Source organism: Galeopterus variegatus, unplaced genomic scaffold, assembly GCF_000696425.1.
Source record: "Galeopterus variegatus unplaced genomic scaffold, G_variegatus-3.0.2 Scaffold3770, whole genome shotgun sequence".
Lineage (NCBI taxonomy): Eukaryota > Metazoa > Chordata > Mammalia > Dermoptera > Cynocephalidae > Galeopterus > Galeopterus variegatus.
The window spans coordinates 321096-341946 of NW_007729881.1; the positions used below are offsets into that span (position 1 = coordinate 321096).

The 20851-nt window shown below is 38.6% G+C and overlaps 1 protein-coding gene across 4 annotated transcripts in view; it reads right to left on the minus strand.

Annotated features, from left to right (window-relative positions):
• The window catches only part of IGF1 (insulin-like growth factor 1 (somatomedin C)), a 75003-nt gene extending 54564 nt beyond the window's left edge, over positions 1–20439 (minus strand). For 2 of the 4 annotated variants that reach the window (XM_008585950.1, XM_008585949.1), the window contains exons 1-2: positions 18217–18487; positions 15071–15227 (exon numbers count right to left, since the gene is read on the minus strand). In XM_008585950.1, coding sequence (XP_008584172.1) covers positions 15071–15227; positions 18217–18231 — 172 coding nt within the window. In that variant the 5' untranslated portion in view covers positions 18232–18487. Of the gene's footprint in view, positions 1–15070; positions 15228–18216; positions 18488–20161 lie in introns of those variants that run through there. The other 2 variants (XM_008585948.1, XM_008585947.1) reach the window with 2 other exon arrangements.
• Between the last annotated feature and the right edge of the window lie 412 nt (positions 20440–20851).

Consider the following 20851-nt stretch of genomic DNA (forward strand, 5'->3'; position numbering starts at 1 on the left):
AGGAGTGATGTGGGTCAATGTATGCTGAAGCCAGATGGGTATATAAACGAATAAAGTAAGCCTGCAAGGCACTGTGATTAGCAGGAGGGGCACACACCCTACATAAAATGCTCCAGCTGACATCTGTCACTCAGGAATGCAGGCCCAGGCATACTAGGTCACCCAGTTTTTCAAGAGAAGGTGTTAATCTTTGTTTTTACTTAAAATCTTTTAATTTTTGTAATTCAAAAATTTAAAAATTGGGCAGACCAAACAAAACATGTCTTGGGCTAGATTCAAGTGGACGAGAGTGGGAACTGGCACCATTTTGTGACATCTGCTCTAGAATGTATACTCCATGAGCACAGGTCTGTGCTTTACTCGTTCCTTTCATCGTTTCAGTTTGGCCACCCAGATGCACTCAACAGATGGTGTGGACTGGAATATTATAGGGAGAAATATTCCCATCTTACTCAGGCTTGGGGTTATATGATTGATATTTAATGGGTCCTTATGGACTAGAGTAAAACCTCTTGAAGGCATGGCTTCATCTTCCCATAGGTATTGCTTAGTACAGAGCAGGTGCCCAGCTGATGATTCTACAATTAAATTGGTTAGTGCCATAATTTTACCTCCATACATCTTACTAAAGCACCAAGCAAAAGTGACAAGAAAAAGGCTAACAAAGAAATAAACAATAAGCTCCATATCCAGTTAAATTTCTTAAATGATTTTAGAGATTTCCATGAAACAATAGTAAATGTTCATTCTGGAACAGATCTTACAGATTATCTTGTCAAAATTTATGTAATGGGTAGAGTGCCAAATCATATATTTGATTTGTTTAGACTTACTCCACATTATTTTGATGCAATGTGGATGAAGATGAAGTCTAAACAAACATATAATTTTGGTCTAAGTCCAATACCACCTTATCCTAGACTTGAATATATTCAAGAGGTGGCAAGTACTTTAAGTTCAAGAAAAATGTATGTGAAGAAAATGTGAAAACTGTATTGATGACTTATTTTTTCGCCTGAAATATTGGGAAAAGAGATCACAATTATCCCATTTCAGAGGTGGAATGTCTTCGTTCATCTTAATATCATTGAGACCTCCCTTTTCTCTAGTGGCATTTCAAGGAATAGAAGTTACAAACTGACCTTCTCTCACTTATACTTGCTCTGCTGTTGGACAGTGTCCTTCTGAAGAAGCACATCCTTCTGATACCTGGACCTTCACTAATGGGATCAAGCTGGGGAACTTGTTGAGTTCCAGAATGGATCTAGTGAAGGCTGGAAGCCAGCTGTGTCTCTTTGAAAAGCAGTTTTAAATTTTGCCCTTCACCTTCTGATAGGTGACAGAAATACTATTGTCTCATCTTAAAACCATTTCTCTTAAATCCCAATAGCAACCCTAGTGAAACTAATCAACTTGGACTCATAAGAAATAATATTAGAGCCTGGTTGAGCATGACAAAGAAAATAATTTGATATGAGTAAAACACACATTTGTCCACTCAATGCAATTAGAAAAAAAATTTTTTTTTGAAGCACTCTTGTTTGGCTGTTCTTGAAAAATGTAACTATTGAAAAAGAAACTGGCAAGATCTTAAGGACTGGAGCTCAGTTCCTGGCCCCAGTGATGGGTTTGGAAATTGCAGCCACAGCAATTAGGAGTTCCAGTTTCCAGTTCACAGAAGGTCAGGCCATGGGGTTATCCTTGGAGCAGTTCTATACTTCCTCTGAGGAAATGCTCCACTAACTTAAGGGAATTGGGACTTGATACAAGGGAATAAGCATATATATCGTTAATGACCATGAGCAAATTTGGCCCCAACATCATTTTTCAAATCTTCAGTGAAAGTTGAGCTCTGTTTTGTATTCTCTCTCTTATTATATTAGATGAGGGCTACCAATTAACCATGTACCTGTTATTTCCTGCCATTTTCTAGACCAGGGCTCCCCAAACTCTAAAGTGCATACAAATCCCCTGGGTACCTTGTTAAAATACAGATTTTGACTTAATTGGTTTGAGGTTGGGGCCCCTGATTTTGCATTTCTAACAATCTCTCAGGTTCCTTTGAATAGAAGGGTTCTAGATCTATCTTTACACATAAAGTTAATTTTTTTCTAAGCAACATTGAAATGTGCCCTTTAGAACAATTGTTAATCCAACCAAATTTGCCCATTATAAACAAGAGATTGTTTCTTGCCACAAAACACCTTCCATAGCCATCAATCAAATCTGGTTTCTTCTAAGAGATAGACTTTTCTGTTCTTATTGCTGTTGTTTCTATGTGGTAGTCGGGGGGGGGGCATCAAAATCATTTATAGTGATTGAAAACAATCACCCACGAGATGACTTTAAGATGCTAAGTGGCCAGTGCCCTCTTCAGAATCCGCCAGAAGTAAGTCCTTCTGTATGTTTAGCTTTAAATGCATGGTGCTTTTAGTAACAATGTTACTAAACAGCCTCATCTGACTTATCCGGTAAGAGAGATTGCATAAGTGCATGCAAAGCACTAATAATCTACAGAAATGCCAGCCAGATTTGTGACACTAATGCCTTTCACAAGTCTTACAATTCACATTACTCAGGGACCACAGACTGTTTATCTTAAGGTAAGCCTAAAATGATGCCTATTGTATGATTGTGTCATTGATCTTCTCAAAATTTATCCTCAAATATCTGTTCCATACTGGGAGGCAAGAATCAGCAGAAAAGAAGACATATTTGGAGGGCCAAAAACATCTCTACACCAAATTGAGAGAGTGGAATTATAAGGTGAATGCAATTAACTGGCAGTTGCATCTATGCTGAAAACATAGTCATCCCTTTAATAGGGAACATATGCTATGCTTGACAAACTCACAGTGAAATGGTTAGATCCATAGGAAGGAACAAGCTGAAAATGGTTTCAATATGATCCTGTTTTTTCACTCAATAGCCATTGATTGAGGACGTCCAGCCAAAAACAATGAGAAAATGAGCCAACAATAGTCTTACCCTTTGACCATGTTAGATATAGTGCAGCTGAAATTTGTTACATGTTTCAGGGATAGCAAAGCATCCATATGGAACAAATACTTGGCAGTGTGGCAGTTGATGAAACCAGGAAAAATTAGACAAATTATCAATTGCTTGCTCCCAAATTACCCCAAAAAGAAATTAGATCCATTTTCAGTAGCTTTGCCTTCAAATTTCTTCATTCCATGAGTCACCACTACCTTCTGCCAAACTAAATATGTCTATGAACGGCTGGAAACTTTAATGGAAAGAAACATAAAACTCAAAATACGTAGGAAAATTTAAGCTTCTTCATGGAAGACCTTCATGGAAGACTAGCAAGTCAGGAATGTGTGAAGACAGAGACAACACATCAACAATACCTTTTGTTTTGGGTGGCTTTCGAGTTAGCAAGCAATACAAAAAAGCATGAACTAATCAACTCACTGACATGACTTCACATTAAAATTATTTTTAAAAAGGAATTAGGTCTTTACTTTTTTCTTTTTAAAATCTCCAATCCATCAAACTAGTAGGGTTTACAAAGATTCACAGTCCCTCAGTCAGGTTGATCAGATTTGTGATAAACAGATTTGATGATGTTATCCAATTGGCAGTAGAAATTGAAGAAAGTTTTCATAAATGGTAAGAGCTTGAATTTTCAAAGACTATTCTGATATGTTACACCAGAAGGATATGATATAGCAGTTCAATTTGAATTTATGGGCTATAGTATAAGAACGACCTTCACATGAGTTTATCAAGGTTAAGTTTAAAGTTTCCAGCTGTTTAAAAGAGCTCTGCACTGAGCATGAGGTGACTGAGTTGTAGTTCTGGCTTTCCCACCAGCATGCTTTGTGACCTCATGCACATCATGTTTTTTCTCGACCCTGGTTCTCTCATCTGGGAAGTGAGAGCACTGGACTAGATTACTCTATATGTTTTTTTCTAGCTCTCCAATTCTTCAGTTCTGCTGTGGCAAATAGAAACTACTTGTAGTGTTCTCCAAGGATGGGAGCTCCAGCTGTTATACCTACCTCATAGTTTATTTGCCAAGGATGTACCCTATGTTGCATGCCTTCCCTATCCTACCATTGCTCCTTTTAGATAACTCAGATGGAATAAGAGAGAGGAATTGAGTGGCAGTTCCGGTCTCAGAACTACTTCTTTAGGTGGAACCTATTTGTGAGGGTCTGGTAGCATTTGAAAATTTCCTGTTAACTAAATAAACTTACTCTTATTTATTTATTATTTATTTATTTTTAAAGCTAATTGTCACCCCTTGTGCCCATGATGTGAGGGCCAGCTTCATACTGGCAGCATACCCATTACCAGAAATTGTATTTGTACCCTGTGTTCCCCACCCAGTTATCCCCAACCTCCCTACCCTCTGCCCCTCCCCACTCCACTTTGTAGCCAAGGAAATGTTCTCTCCCTCTAAACTTACTCTTGAACTAGGAATTTTCAGTGAGGCAGCCGTGAACGGGACACCTCAAGTAGACTTGTAGACTTTTTTTTTTTTCCTATACCTTCAGTCTCAGATTCACAATGATGGCAGTAGCAAATGGAAAGTCATAGGGTGTGTTCTGGGGACTGGAAGAAGAAAATAGCTTTTGGAATGACTTTTTAAGTATCAGATTAAGGAGTATTATTAAGAGCCCCACATTGAATACTGTGGAGGATAGAAAAAAATTGTTAAATCTCTGCTTTTCTGAAAGAGCTCAAGATAAAGCAGAGAGAATGAAATTCACAGCAGCAGTAACCATTATTTGCTTGTGTTGTTTAAAAGTGTCTTGACTATGTCAAATGTGTTTCTAAGAGCCAATCTGATATGAAGTGCCTGGGATAGAAGACATGGTCACTGGTCCATATGGTGATAAAACTTACAATTTTGATTTCATCAACGCCTTGCTCAAACAAACAAAAAAAGTTCAATTCCCCTAAGTCATGCTGTGATCAGAAAGCAATTTAGATGGGCAACTTGACAGAGCAAAGACACTTTTCTGAGTAGTGAATACATTTTTGTCTGCTGAACACTGTTTTTTGAGGCTAAGCAGAAATCACCAATAGCTGACTTGGGAGAATGGAAATCTTTTGCCTACGTGTGATACCTCAGTGACTACCTAACCACCTTGTGGGGGACAAACTCTTTAAGCGAACTCAGTGTGGTAAAGTGATAGGCCCCATCTCTTTTCTGCTGCCTCCAATGAGAGAAAATAAAGAACAAAACTGAGTGAGCATTTTGACGATCCACTAATTAACTCTTGGGCAGTCTAAGTACAGAGTGATATGTGAATAGTAGATACCAACCAACACACTTGTTTTTTTAATTAAGAAGGTTGATAAAATACACTGCCAAATTAACTTTTTTAGATTAAAATTATTGCCCAAGGCTTTGTGGAAATTCAGCCATTGAACAATTTTGTGAGCCATGATTTTGGAGGCAAAGCAAAGCATTCAATTCAACCCATTAATAAATAGTGTCATATTTGGATAGACTTTTCAGTTTCCAAAGATATTCTATAGTTGAGCCTCAGAACAACTCTGAGGTATAATATTTTTATTCCCATTTTATTATGAGGAATGCAAGACCCAAGGATGTGAAGTAACTTCTCCAAGGTCACGGAGCTTTTCAGTAGGGGAGCTGAGTCAGGCCAAAACATGGAACTTCTGACTGTCTCTGGACAAGAAAATGACTGTGATAACACTCAGATAGGAAAGGCACAAGAAAGGAGTAGAAAACTTGTGGCCATTACCTTTGAACCAGGCTTTTTTTTTACTTGTAAGGAATTGAGACTTTATTTATTATGTGACTGAGAAGGGAACGGCCACAAATGTTGAGGTCAAAAATAACCAACTTGTTTTTCATTTGCTCCAGGTGGTCACAATCAAACTTCTAAGCATACAGTTTTGCTCTGGACCATTTCTGCCTGTCCTTACTTCTCTTACTAAAATAAATGAGTTCCATAGCTATAAGGCAAAAGGGAAGGTCTGCAAATACCTTTTAAGTAGCCTATAGGAACAGCTTTTAATTTTCAGAGAAAAGCTTTCAAAACCACTGTGACTCTTTTCATTGCTTACTCCAGGTAAGGGACCACAGACTCCTGATTAAACAGTGACTGATGGTTGATATGTTACTTTCACTTGTGGTTTTCCCACCTCTCTGGTTGCTTCTCTTCTAGAGACTTGTCTAGTCTAGTAGTTCTCAACTGAGGGTGATTTTGCCTCCCAGGAGACATTTGGCAATGTCTGGAGACATTTTTGATTGTGTAGACTGGAAGGAGGGGGCTGTTGGCATCTAGTGAGTAGAGGTCAAGTACGTTGCTAGGTATCCTATAGTGCTCAGGACAGCTCCCCTCCCCCAATAAAAATTATCTGGCCCAAAATGTCGATAGTGGTGAGGTTGAAAAACCCTGCTGTCAATGGCACTGTTGGGGAAAGTCGAGTAGGGAGTATGAGAATGAAGTGGGATATGAAAACATGTCATTTGGTCTTATAAAGGGGTTGGGAATAGGGCAGGAAGAAGGGAGAAGAGAAATCTACAGTGTCCTCAAATCAGTTTAATCCAGAATTCTAACTCTTGGTGCTCCTTTCCCCAGTTTCATAGGCAATCAGGAGTTGGCTGCATGTGAATTGGCTCAGCGCAGACTTTCTAAATAGTTTGCCTCTGATGAAAGACCCATTTCATCAGGGTAAATGGCACAGAGGTAGAACCATCTTCCCAGCAATCCTCACAGAATTGCCTCTATGACTGACAAATTTTTAAAGTTTAAAAAAGCCTCTCAAACAGCCTTTCTAGTATCTTATAAAGACCACAGATGAAAGAACAAAATCAGAAGAGATTCATAGAGTATTTGCTTGGGAGTCTGCAAAAAAATCAGGTGTAAATTTCTTTTGGCCTGGGATAGTCAGAGAAATCTCCAGAAAAAAAGCTGATCCAACAACTCCTCAGATTGTTTCAGATTTTCCAGGAGTGCAGCTTTGCTAAGTCATTCCAAAGCAGTTCTACCAAAGTTGACATTGGAGAGAGTGACCAAAGAGTCAGAATAATATAATATACAATAATAGTCTAAATTATGACCTTAAGTGGACTTGGAATGCTGAAAGCACATCTGAAGTCTTTGTGCACATACAGGAGACAGTCAGGGAATCATTTTAGTTTGTGCAAATTTCCACAGCAAGAGAACAAAAGTATTGAGTATCAGGTGAGTTTATTGGAATGAAAGAACCACCAAGTTCTATGTTCATTTGGATGAACTTGATCGGAAACTTCTCCTGGTAAATTTTAATTTACCAGGTTACTTTGACATAGGCATGGTTAATTGCTGCTAAATGTAGAAATACTGCACTGGGATCAGAAAACAGAATCAACAGTATCTCCTCTACGTCTGTCACTAATTAGCTGTGTGACCTTGGACATGTCACTTTGTTCTGGGTTTCAGCCTTAGTGTTTGACTAGATTTTTCAGGACTTTTAAACTTGTAGCAATCTTCAATGTTATTTCCTTTGAATAATCAGATAGTTTTAAGAGGGAGATATTCGAGAGATGCATACTTAATAATCAGGTTCTTGTACATCTTTCAAGGGTTTCAGCATGCCTTTTTTTTTTTTTTTACATGAAAACCCTTATCCCTGAAGAATGCCTGAGCATTTAATGCAAAAGGTTTTAATTTAAAAAATTGTGTAGTCTCTGCTGGTTGCACAATTTTTCTTTGTGTCCATGTTGCTAATGATCAAATATTGCAAAGCCATTAATTACCTTAGGACAAATGCAGAGGGCCACGTGCAAAGGTTCTGGCCAATTGCATAAAGGCATATGCCAGATGTAACGTAAGTGAAGGGTTTTTCTTGGTATTTAAGGTTCAGTGAAAAAGTAAGAGGGGCAGCTATGCCAAGAATGAAAAGCCAGAACTTTCCAAGTGCTTCTCTAAGTGGCTTTAGCCAATGTGAGACTAAACAATGCATTAAATAGGCATACAGCTTACTGCAGTTAGGGAATTGCATGTCAAATAACAGCTCTTTGCTATGTTTTAAACATGATCTCACATATAGATAAAAACAAACATGATGCTATGTTGTCATCTCCTTAGTGTAACAGCTAATAAGGCCTGTGGGTTTGAACTTTCCAGGCAACTGAAAGTAATTCTTTGGTATGTAAGTGCTTGCTGATGTTTCATGGAGAGGTGTAGGATGGAATTTTGCCAGGGCAGCAGCTTAGTGCAAAGACGATCTTTTGCCACCATGATTGTCAAAGACATCTGGCTGCACAAAAGAGCAAAGCCTTTGTAGCCTGTTCTTAAAAACAATGAGCAATCTCCTTGGGAGAAAGCTTGTGCCTGTTTTTATTGTGTCTGAATCTTTGTTGTAGAATGTGAAATCAGAAGGAAAGCTGCTGAAGAGATGAGATTGACTCTGATGGAGGCCCTGAGGAATGCTGGCATGGCCCATGATGTCTGGACAAGGTATTTAGAGGCCAACTGAATATATAGAGGGCCAAAACTCTCTCTTGGATCCAAAACATCTACCCTACCAGCCACTGAAGATATGAAACATTCCGGTATCAATTGTCTTCAAGTGGTTGAGTGATACTTGTACAGGTGGAAGTCTTACATCTTTAGACCCTTGGCTGCTCCCACAACTCCTTTCATGGTAGGGCTGGGGGAAGTCTCTTCCTGCCTGGCTCACTATCTAGATTATGGTTTCTTGTGAGCACCTCTCCATTACCACCACTCTCGTAGCAACCGAAGAAGCAGCCTTGGTCCAACTCAACAGCCCTTCCTCAGTAGGTTTTTGAGAAAAAACAACAAACTAATAGTTTCAAGAAATGAAACACTTGAGGAAGTGGCAAACGAAGAAGAAAACTTGAAGTTGGCCAGAGGAGAGGCTCCCTCAGATCACACAGAATCCGAGTGTTCACAGGTGAGCTGCAGAGTTCTGTCTGACTGGGATCAAAAAATGCAGTCTGGGAAGGTTCTCGTACAGCAGCACCCTCTCATCAAAGAAGTTTCCTGTGCATGCTGAGGAAATACTATTAGTATTTCCTCAATTTTTTCCAGAAGGTAAAATGTAGGGTCATTACATGGATATCTCCATCATGCTTCCTTTTAAGGGAGTGTTCAAATCAACTGGGTCATCTCAGGATTCCTGCTCCTTATCACTCAGAAGAGGACTGGGATTTGAGAAGCATCTCCCTATGCTACAACACTTTGAGTCTCTAAACAATGTGAATGACCAGATGAATACTCTTCTTGGAGATAAGAGACCTTGGCTTTGGTTCTGGATCCCATAAGTGAGGTAAGTCACAAAATCTCCATGTCTCACATTTCTCATTTGTCCAATAAAGCAATAATTCTTGCCCACCAAGACTGGGGTAAAGGCAAAGTGAGAGACCCGAAACAACTGGATTTTGAAAAAGTAATTATACTAGACAAACATAAGACATTTTTCTTATTACAGTTATCAATACTATTACATAATTTTTACTACTAACAGCAGGTTTTATCAGCTGTCCCCCAAGGAGAGAAAATGAGTGTATAATTAATTGGGTTGTTCAGGTACCTCAACTTTTGCCATAGATTCTGCAGTTGATCACAGAAGAGAATATGTAAGTTTAATAGGTAACATGTGTATGGTGCTCACTATGTGCCATGCAGTATTCTAAGTTATCATATCCTAATATATTAACTCATTTAATCCTAACACCAACTCTATAAGGCAGATCCCATTTTACAGGTGAGGAAACTGAGGAGCAAAGAAGTTAAGGAACTTACTCAAGGTCACCTACCAAGTAAGTTGCAGAGCTGGGGTTCAAACATTGGATGCTTGGCAATAGAGCCCATGCTCTTGGTCTTAAACCCTTCACTCTCCTGCTTATAATTCTCCATCAGGAAGAAGATAGTTTTGAAGAGCATTAACATGTCAGAAAAATGGAAATTATTTTCTAATTCTGCACAGAAACCATCATTTTCTTAGTGGTCCCTTGGTTGCACAGGCTGGTCCTCTTGGGTGTATTTAAAGAGTAGAGTAGCAAGCATTTGCGGTCAATATAAAAACTCATTGCTTTTCTTTAACAATGTCTGTGGTCTATTAGTTTAGTTGCACTAATGACACCAGGGCCATAAGGTCAAAACCCACATGTACCAATTAGTTTCAAAGAGAAAAGCTTTTCCACATCTATACCCCTAACTTTGACCAGCTATCATACAAATGCACGGCTGGCAGTCTAAAGGCTACCAAGCAAAGGAATGCAGATGGTACAGTTTAAATCTAGCCCCACTGAAAACAATGCTAATGGTGAATGAATGTGTCTTCCAATGCCCCAAATTGTACTGTCTTCTTTAATTGGAAAGGCAGTATCAATAGGCCAGGAAAAGGCTTTTGGTGAAGATTTAGAAGCCTATGGATTAATATTTGTCTTCTTTAATTTATTAAAGAGCAGCTAAAAATGAACCTACTCACTTGTCCCTACAGCCAGGAGAGAGAGAAAATGTAGATATGAGAACTGTCAGCTGGTCCTTCCTAGCAAAAAAAATATGGCATTCTGTTTTCATGAGGCATGTGCTCCTTTGGCCAGATAACCTGCATGTATTTGATCATGTATGAGCTTATATTCTATCCCAGAGGGGTTGAAACCCAGCTTAAAACAAAACAAAACAAAGAAGCTGGCTCCTCTTTCTTTAAGTGGGTGGACTCTCCTATCTTTGGGAACCAACAGAAACTATGCAAAGCAGATAAAGGAGACTAAATGTTCTTTGGTTACTACTTAAATCCAAGGTTCTCCTTTCTTGAATAGCACCAAATCCTTGTTAACTACAACATAGACTACGAGTCTGTTAAAGTTAGAAGAGGTTATTTACTTTAACAAAATCCCCTTGTTTTATAGACAAGGACATTTCAGCCCAGGAAGTTTAAATGCCTGCCAAAGTCATACAGCTAATGAATGGCAGGTCTGGAGTAGTTTTCTGAGTACTATATATCAAAGGAAAGAAGCTTGAGTTAATAACAATAACCTAGATCTCAGAAGGTTGTTGCAATCAATAACAATGAAAGTTAATTGCAAAGTTTCACTTAAACTCTTAAAAAACAGCATGTTTTAACACATGAAGAATGCCATTCGTTTATACAGACCTGTTCTTAATAACTATGCATTGGAAGTATGCTTTACAAAAGCTATAAATCTGGAAGAGCTGAAAGGGTATCCAACTTTCTTTTCTAATTGATTTACTTCTCCTTTTTCCCAGACTGCTGAGGTAAAGCATATACAGTTTATTTAAGGGACTGTTTATAGACTCTTAAAACTAAAAAGGACCCCAGAAACTCTCTTTCTTTTGGTTACTCTTAATTGAAACCATCCAAGGTGGTGGATTGTCCGTTAATTTTTTAAGTATCTCCAAGGAGAAAAATTCTACAAGCCCCTAAGTAGCATGTTAAAATGGTTAATTACTACGGTTGTCAAAAATTATATCTATGGCAAGCTTAACTTCTCCTATTTCACTTGAAGCTCTTTTCTTCTTGATGTGTTTCATGCAAAACAAGGTTGTAATGAGCCACCCTGTATAAGGGCTCCATCAATCTAGTAAGATAATAGCCAGCTCTTTCCTAATGTGCTTTCACCTCCATTATGCCACCAGTTTTCTCACAGGACTATGAGAGCACAAGGCTGGTTGATAGGCTCTCTTGCTATGATGTATAGAGAAGAATCAGTAATTAGCTCTTTACTGGATCTTTCATTTCATAAAATGTCTGGGGAAGCTATATTAATTATGGATGAACTATTCCACTTATGCTGGGAAGATATTCATGAAACAAACAATCAAGAAGGCTGCTTCCACTGCTCCAGTGGAACTTGGGCTTGAAGGGAAATATGAGCTCATTCACAAAATTTGGTCTATACAAAGTAAGCATTACAAAAAATTTTATTCAAAAGTTCAATGGTTAAAACACTCTCCTTGTTAAATATTCTGGACTGACAACAAAGAGATAGATATGGAAGCAATATTCTTTTAGATGTTTGAATTTCAAACTAAGATCAGAAACTGCCTTCTACTATCTGTACTTCCAAAATGGAACAATAAGAGTGAACTGACAGGGGACAGAGGTGGGGGAAGAATGCTTCTCTCTAGAAGTATTTCAAAGACTGTAAATGGTTAGAGCTGACTTCTCCACACACAGTAAATCTCAGGGGATGAAAAGGAAACTCAATAAAATTTGTTGACAACAGTTAATGCCTGTAAGAGTAATTGGCTCAGACACAAAACAGACCATCAATGTAGGTTGGGGATGACCAAAATGCAGCGTCTAAGTCACTGTTACTGTATGTTATATTCAGTACGAATATAACATTGATAAGTTTTATCAAATGACTGGGTGAACATGAGGTGACAAGTATTGTCCAAAGTACTTCACAATCCTAATTCTTTGATAGTTCTTAAGACTAAGATCCCAAACAAGTAATTCCGTTAGATTCAACTGGATTCGATTCAATTCAATCCTGTCAGTTCAACAATCAAATATGGGTAGCTACTGTATCAGCCAGGCATTGAGCAAGACACTGGGATATGTCTTTTGGTATCAAGAAGCCCACTGGGAGGGCATTATTCATGGTGCAGTAGAAGCCAAATGAGACAAAATAATCAAGACAAGCCTAAAGGATATAATCTATTCTTCATAGTTATTTTTCTCTTGATAATATTTATGTGCATATTCTTCCCTCCCAAATAGACTGTGAGCTCCTTGAAGGCAAGGCCATTTTCATTCATTTCCAGGCATCTCATTCATGCCTAGTACAGTGTTTTACTCATAGAAGATGCTCCATCAATGTCTTAAATTAAATTAAAAGAATTTAAAGGGGCAAACTTTGCTTGAGCAAACAGGATTTCCCAGTTGATTAGAAAGTTAACAAGAATACATCTGTGCATGAGAGTCTATGTCAGACAACGTATTAACATAAGTCATGGAATTCTATAAGGGGGAACATATGAAACATATACTCTCAATGACAACACTGACAATAACACACAGTTTACAAAACCCCTTTCTATCCAAAGTCATACTGTAAACATCAAGGATTGCTATATATAACTTTCCCCTTTCATGTTATTAAAACAGAACTTTAAAACATTTGCTAAAATTTGATCTTTATAGTAACAGAACAAAAGAATCCTTTCAGTGCCTTGAAATTGGTTTCCATTATAGTTGTCCAATACTCTTATGTGTCTGTGTGAATTTATATAAGTGTCATACAGTTACTTAAGAAGAAATCATTCTTTCCATTCTCATTTTTCATCATTTAATGCAAGTATCACATGAATAGAAGGATCCAGTTTTCATGCACCATGCATGGAAATCTTGGAGCATGCCATGTTGAACATCACAGTTCAACCTGGCACATAATGGAGGACACTTGTAGGCTTGACCACTACCTAGTGAACTGGGTCAAAGGAAATTGTACAAATGTATTACCAAGGCCAAAAAAATCCTCTTGCGAATAATAAGAATAGTAAGTAAGAACCACTTATTCATTTTTTTAAAAATGTGGATCAGTAGCTGCAAATTATAGAATAATTACAACCCACTGTTGAGTTATGTTGATGTCACATAATTACCTTTCACAGAATGTTTTAAAGGTAAAACAAGTGTGCTATTGGAAAAGTACCCACCCAATGAACTCATTCATCTACCCTACAACAGAGAACTGGATAGATTTGCTTTATTGCCAGAAAAATAAATGAATTCATTCAATTAAAGTACTTGCTAGAAGCAGAGAGTGGGAATTTGCCCATTCAAATAAGAGAAACTACATCTGATTCTCTGTCACTAGTCATTTAAAGACTATTTAATGCCAAATACACGATAAGTACAGATCACCAGTCTCCCCCTACCAGCCTCTTCCTTCCCATTTCCCCTACTCATCTCCAGACTGATATATGCTCACCTCTTCTGCCAGTCATATGCTAATGGAAAGACAGACAGACAGACAGACATGCACACACACACACACACACACACACACCACCTGCCTAGAGAGAGGCTGACATTTAGTAAGAAGATGAGAGAAATTTCAAGTGTGTGAGTCATCACAGGAGCTATTCAAAGCTCAGTGGGTAACTGAGGTAAGCTATCTACACTTGAGTGATATGAACCTGTAAGAATGATTCATGCTCAGTTTCCTGGAACTCTCTAAAATTCCAAAGAATTATACAGAATGAGCATCTGGCTTTACATATTTCACAGTCCTATAATTACAGTGAGATAGACACATGTGGGTAGATTCCTTAAGTGATCAGTTCCCTTGGGTACCATTGACTTTTGCTTATGTTTATTATCTGCAAGCACTGACTTGGCTATCTACTTTTTATTGACTGTCAACTTTGTAATCACCTGAGTCTTACTTATGAGATAAGTGACCCTGTATTTGTCAGAGATCCTTTTCCAGATGAAGATATCACTGGAGAGTCCCAGAGAAGAGCTATGCTAAAGGAGAGCAATAACAACAACAACAAAAAAATCAAGGTCCATTTGCATAGGGGGCAAATTAGTATGAAATTTCAGTTTGCATTTAAAGGGAGCCTATGTATTTGCAACGCGCCTTTGAGCGAAGTTCACCTTCTGTGTGTTCATGATGATTTCATATAGCATGGAGACATCTGGGATGTGCCCCTTAATTCTTTTTTCAAGTCTACACGACTACAGAGTCCTTACTAATTTACCCCAAATAAAAGCACTTAAAACAGCCCTACATGTATTCCATATGTTTATATGTGCACTTCAATACACCAGGGTCATTTTGTACCCTTCTTTCATTGAAAGAAATGGAATAGTGACTACCAGCCACTGAAGTAAGGCTCAGCAGGAAGCAGTTAAAGACAAACAGTTAAGCAGGAAAATTCCATCCCAAATCTGCAAAACCTGCCAAAGCTCTGCTGAAACACTATGCTTACTTTAAGGTGAGGAATCTCAGAGGCTGAGGATGGCTGCCAGCCACGGGCAGTCATTCAGTTATTCACACACTCCCTGTGGTTGTAAATCCACAGAGCCACACACTTCAGACTTTAGCAGCACAGGAAGAGAGAGGGCTACTTACTGAAATAAAAGCCCCTGTCTCCACACACGAACTGAAGAGCGTCCACCAGCTCTGCCCCACACAGCGTCTCCGGTCCAGCGGTGGCGGAGCTGGTGAAGGTGAGCAGGCAGAGGGCCAGGTAGAAGAGATGCGATGACGACATGATGCGCATCTTTACCTGCCGAAGAAACAGAAGGAGGGTCAGCTTTTCTCTGGGTCCTTGCAAGGGCAGTGGGGGTGGGACTCTCAATATTCCATCACTGCCATTAACCACAACTGCCCGGCACAGAAGTAAAGTAAAGTGCATGAGAGGCCACTGGGGGTAGCGGGCTGAGCATGTCTTGGCATCAGACAAGTTGTATTTGATCCTCTTGCTACTGTGGATCCTTGGAGAAGTCATCGTGGAACCCACTTTTTATGTGTGCCTATTAAAATGAAATGAAATGAAATATCTAGAAACATCGACTATGTACATGAAAGATGCTATTATTACAGGAAGATTCCCACATCACTCTGAGATTCTGATAAAACTTTTGAATATAAAAGGTTAAAGTGTGCTCAGTACAAACTTGGGGCCAAATATGTTTTGCTAATTTAAATTCTCTAAAATTTGGCCAGCCACAGATGATGCATTCATTATTACCAGAATATCAAATTAACCAGAACATCATTCCCTGGCTATTAATTAAGAAGAATTTATTGTGGACAAAAAAGGACTTGTGAAAACACTATATATCATTATAATTTTTTTTCACTTAATAATAGAAAGAGAGAGGGAGAGAGTGAGAAAGAGAGAGAGAGAGAAAGAGAGAGAGAGTGAGAAAGAGAGAGAGAGAGAGTGAGAAAAAGAGAGAGAGTGGGAAAGAGAGAGAGACAGAGAGAGAGAGAGAGAAGAGACAGAGAGATAGAGAGATTTCTTACCTGGGGAATATCAGCGGTCAACACCACGGAGAGAGTGAGAAAGAGAGAGAGAGAGAAAGAGAGAGAGAGTGAGAAAGAGAGAGAGAGAGAGTGAGAAAGAGAGAGAGTGAGAGAGAGAGAGTGAGAAAAAGAGAGAGAGAGTGAGAAAGAGAGAGAGAGAGGAGAGAGAGAGAGAGAGAGGGAGAGAAGAGACAGAGAGATAGAGAGATTTCTTACCTGGGGAATATCAGCGGTCAACACCACCACAAATGGAAGGAAAAAAAAAAAAAAGGAAAAATATGAGGATTTAGGAATGAAATTAGCTCATGCTAAGTAGACGTAGATGCTATTCCTTCTGCTTTCTAAAGCCCTCTGCCTCAAGCCCAATATTAAATCAACACATGTATAGAGTCTCTTCTGTGAACAGGGCACTGGGATCAAAAGCTGCTAAAGTGTTTTTTTTTTTTTTCCTCCTGAGTCAGGAATTCTGACTTCACTTCTTGGAGGGACTTATGTGTCACTGTATCAATTTTATAGCAAAATATACCGAGGGACCCCTGGTTGGCATGACTTAGTCAATGATAGACAGCCAAATGGCAGCCCTGCCAAGAGCAGGATTCCTGTGGCTCAAGTCTCCATCCTCACGCTAAGTAGTAGAAAAAACGCTAGGGTTATCATTAAGTTTTTCCAGATTGCTACTTGTGGCACAAAGATGTGGTTTCTTCCAGGAAGTCTCCCAAGGTGAGTAGCTTCACCTCTTCCAGGTGCATCTACTTTCAACAGCATGAGAAGAGCCACCGGCAGGCTGGTAGGTGAGGGACACTATTAAAAGGGTCATGGAGTTAATAAGCTGGCAGCTATAATTATGAAAAGAGGCTTTTCTGAATCTCACAGTAGTGGCAGGTCTGCTCAACCCCATCACTTCTGGAGAAACAGATTCAGTCATTTATTTTCTGACCACCGTCCTTGCTCTCCATGAGCTCTCACCTTCATGGTTCTGCCTCAGTGGCAAAGTTTGCACCATCATTTTAATTAAGATTTCCATTTTTGTGGCCAGATCTTCAGCCCAGCAATTGGAAAAACAAAACAAAACAAAAAAAAAAACCCCAAACCCCTGACTTTCTTTAACAAAATGTAAATATTTAGTTAATGCTTGTAAAACAGCTGAAGATGAAAAGCACCCTCTATTTGCAAATCATCATAAATAATGGACATAAAATAGAAGAGGAGGTAAAAGCTCAACTGCACATTTATTCCATTTTCTTAATACGAACTCTGAATGGAAATACTCTACCCCCACACAGCCAAAGCCACTGAGACTGCTAGAAGCAAGTTACCATCCAGTCCTCATATTTCTCAGTTATAAAAGAAGTAGTGGGGGTTTCCCCTTCAATATTTTTAATAGAAACCTTAGCAAATCCAACCCAACTGGACTTGGCAAACTTGTAATTCATCTTGGAGAAATTACCCCCACACTCTGGTGTTCAATGGGCCAGTTCTAGAATGTATGTCATTCTACATACATTCTTCCTGTTTCTTCCCACCTTCTTTCTTTGTTGAGTTTACAGTAGTGCTGAAGGCTAAGCACCTGCAACTGTAGATGCCTTCAAGTTTTTGTAAAATCCAGGGGAAAAATTACTCAGCTGATAGCCTTAGTGAATTTAGAACCTCATTAAATGTCAAAACTATATTTTTAATAGATATTTCTGGTATAACACATGTAAGTCCAGCAATATGTATAAATCTCTAGCATTTAAGGACTTAAGATTTTTTAAATAGATCTTTGTTTCTTTGCTGAGTTATATTATCAGATAAATATCAGTACTTATAGTTCTAGGACAAGATAGAACCTCTAGTGCATTTTCCTTTAGTCAGGGAACAGTCCAGCACACCCACAGAGAACCAGAGAATTTATCACATTATGTTCCCAAAAAAGAAAACAATAATGAACTTGCTTAGGAGTTAAAAGTTTTAAACAAGTGGCCCCATATGTTCATCATTTCCTTGGCCTTTTATTTTGCCAAATACTAAAGAAATGAATAGAAAGGAAAGATATGACAGAGAGAAAAAGAGGAAGAACCAGAAAGAGAAAAAAAAAAGAAGAAAAAAATCAGAACACTCTTCCTTGAAAATTATTCACAAATTCAGATTTTAAAGATCTTTCTTTTTATCTGAAATAAATGGAATATCAATTGATTCCAGATGTCTGGGCTACAATGAAAATGCCCAGTAAAATGTGAGGGCAATAGTCATAAGAAAATACTCACTGTAGGTGTAATCATTTTTGTTTGTTCCAGGTCTTTTACAGCAGGTCAGGGTGGGTATTATGAGGCTGATGTGAATAGAAAACTGAGGACTTAAAAACATGTGCTGCTTTGTGGGTGGGGTTTGTGAAAGCATCTAGTTACATTTGGACACCCAGGCAGGTATGCTATAAGCCTGGGTAAGCTGCCTTTTGTCCATTCAAACAATGAACAAATTGCATCGCTGGGATTTGAGTCAATTTTGCCCCCCAATCAAGCCACCAATTTCCATTGTGTGCCCATTGTCACCACCTGGAATAGTGACTCGAGCTCCAGTCTCCTCCCTTACTTCCTTCCCCCCCGACTCACTTGGAAATACCTCAAGCCTCAGAGTACAATCAGCTTGTGGGTTCTGCTCTAGGCAGGACACCTTTACTCATTGAATTACCTTTGAAAGACCACACAGCTCCCTCTGACCTCTTCCCACATCATGTACAGGAAGAAGTGACAACTTATTGCTAGCTTCACTTCTGAAATGCTCAGCATACACAGCATGAAAAGTTCATCTGGAGACAATTTTCCAGACTTGTAATTAATGCAGAGATAACATTCCACAGCCTCTTTTATGATCATCGAAGTAGGGAGACAAAAACTCCAGCTGCCAGACCACATAGTATATAGGTATGTTTACTTCACTTCTTTTAGTGTGTGTTGCCATCTCAAAAATAGCAGAATCAGGTGCCTGACAAAGGTGTATCCTTAATTCCCAAGCAACTTACTCGACTAAGAAAAATCCCAGTGGTGAAGTATTTGAAAGCAGCAGATGAATGCTACACTAAGTGGCAGGGACATTTTATGAATTGAGCCCTCAGGAAATTGTATCGGTGGAGCCAGTGACAGTGGCTTTAAAGTGCTTGCAAATTAAAAAAAAAAAAAAAAAAAAACCAAAACACAAGTCTTGAAGGATATAATTTTGCTGAGAATGGAAACTTGAACTAGGGCCAGTGATCAGAAACGAGAAGTCAGTGCATTCACAACAGCAGCCAAAATTACCTAAAGAGACTTTATAACACCAAGCATAAAATCAGAGTTTTACAACACAATACCCCAAGTGCAAACTTTGCCCATGTAAGTCTTCTTCAGAAGAGAGAAGTTGGAAAAGCAGCTGCTAGAAATTTCTGCTTTCCTTGTACAGTATGCATTGTTTAAATTATACAAATATTCGAGGTCAGCGAGATTTGTCAAGGAGTTCTTTTTTGGAAGAGCAAATTAAACTTCACTCTAACTTTGACTCTCTGGGCATAAGTGCAGAGAGTTCCGGGACCTTAGTTCCAAAGATCTCATCTTTAAAAGCTTTAATATCATCTAAAATGTAACTCTTCGTATGTGGCATGCCTTATAATAAAGTCCTGACAAGTTACACACACACACACACACACACACACACACACGCACACACACACACACGCACACACACGGTCTTAAAAATAAAACATCTGCACCTGCGAAAAAAAAAAAATATCCCAAAGTTTGTATCCATGCTCAATAGCCCTTAGCCATAGACAGGATTAACACACACACACGCACACACACGGTCTTAAAAATAAAACATCTGCACCTGCGAAAAAAAAAAATATCCCAAAGTTTGTATCCATGCTCAATAGCCCTTAGCCATAGACAGGATTTAAAGGAATCTTCTATAATGACACCACCGAAGCCCTGCAGAAGTGGAGGATTTAGTATAAGTACCTTGCAATAGTTTCTACTCATACAGATATCTGTCCAAATGCATCCATCTCCCGGAGCTATTTTTTCAGATCCCATAGAATTGCATATTCAGCAATTTATAAATAACTCCCAGTTCCGAAACAATGAAAATTCTAAAGTGAATAACAGTTCTAGGCAGAAGCAAACAGCACACAATTTAAATAAAATTCCCCAATGACTTGAAAGAGTAAAAAATATTTACCTTCAAGAAATCACAAAAGCAGCACTTAAATAATTGGGTTGGAAGACTGCTGATTTTTCCCATTGCTTCTGAAGTACAAAGTCTGGAAATGAATTGGTTAGCAGGAATAATGAGGCAAAAAGAAATCCAGAGAGATGGGAGATGTTGAGAGCAATGTCACATTTCAATTTTGAGGACTTTATTCCATTGCGCAGGCTCTATCTGCTCTGAATTTAGCAGTGACAGTGAGATTTAGCAAACAGAAGAGGGATTTAGAGAAAATCCTCACATTTATCTACAAAACACAGACACTGTAGACAGGAAACAGCTGGGGGAACATTTGCCTTCTCTCTCTCTCCCTCTTCTGGCAAAGTTATCGAGTAAGGACTTTTTTGGGCATGGTGACAAATAACATCATACCTTTGCATTTTAAAACTAGAGCACAGAAGCATTTTTTTCCCTTAAAAGAATGTGTGTTAGTGACAGGGTTAGCAGACATTAAAATACTTATACTGCCATAGAAAATAAGGATCTGTTCTCTGATTAACTTTCTACTCGGCATGAAGACACACGTCTGCTACATAATACACCTAACTGGTATTAAAGGAATATAAGTGGGGGATGGGCAAGCAATTTTATATTCAAAAGCATATGGAAGATTTAAAAAAAAACCCAAAAAACAAAAACAAAGGAAAAAAAGACCATTTTTAG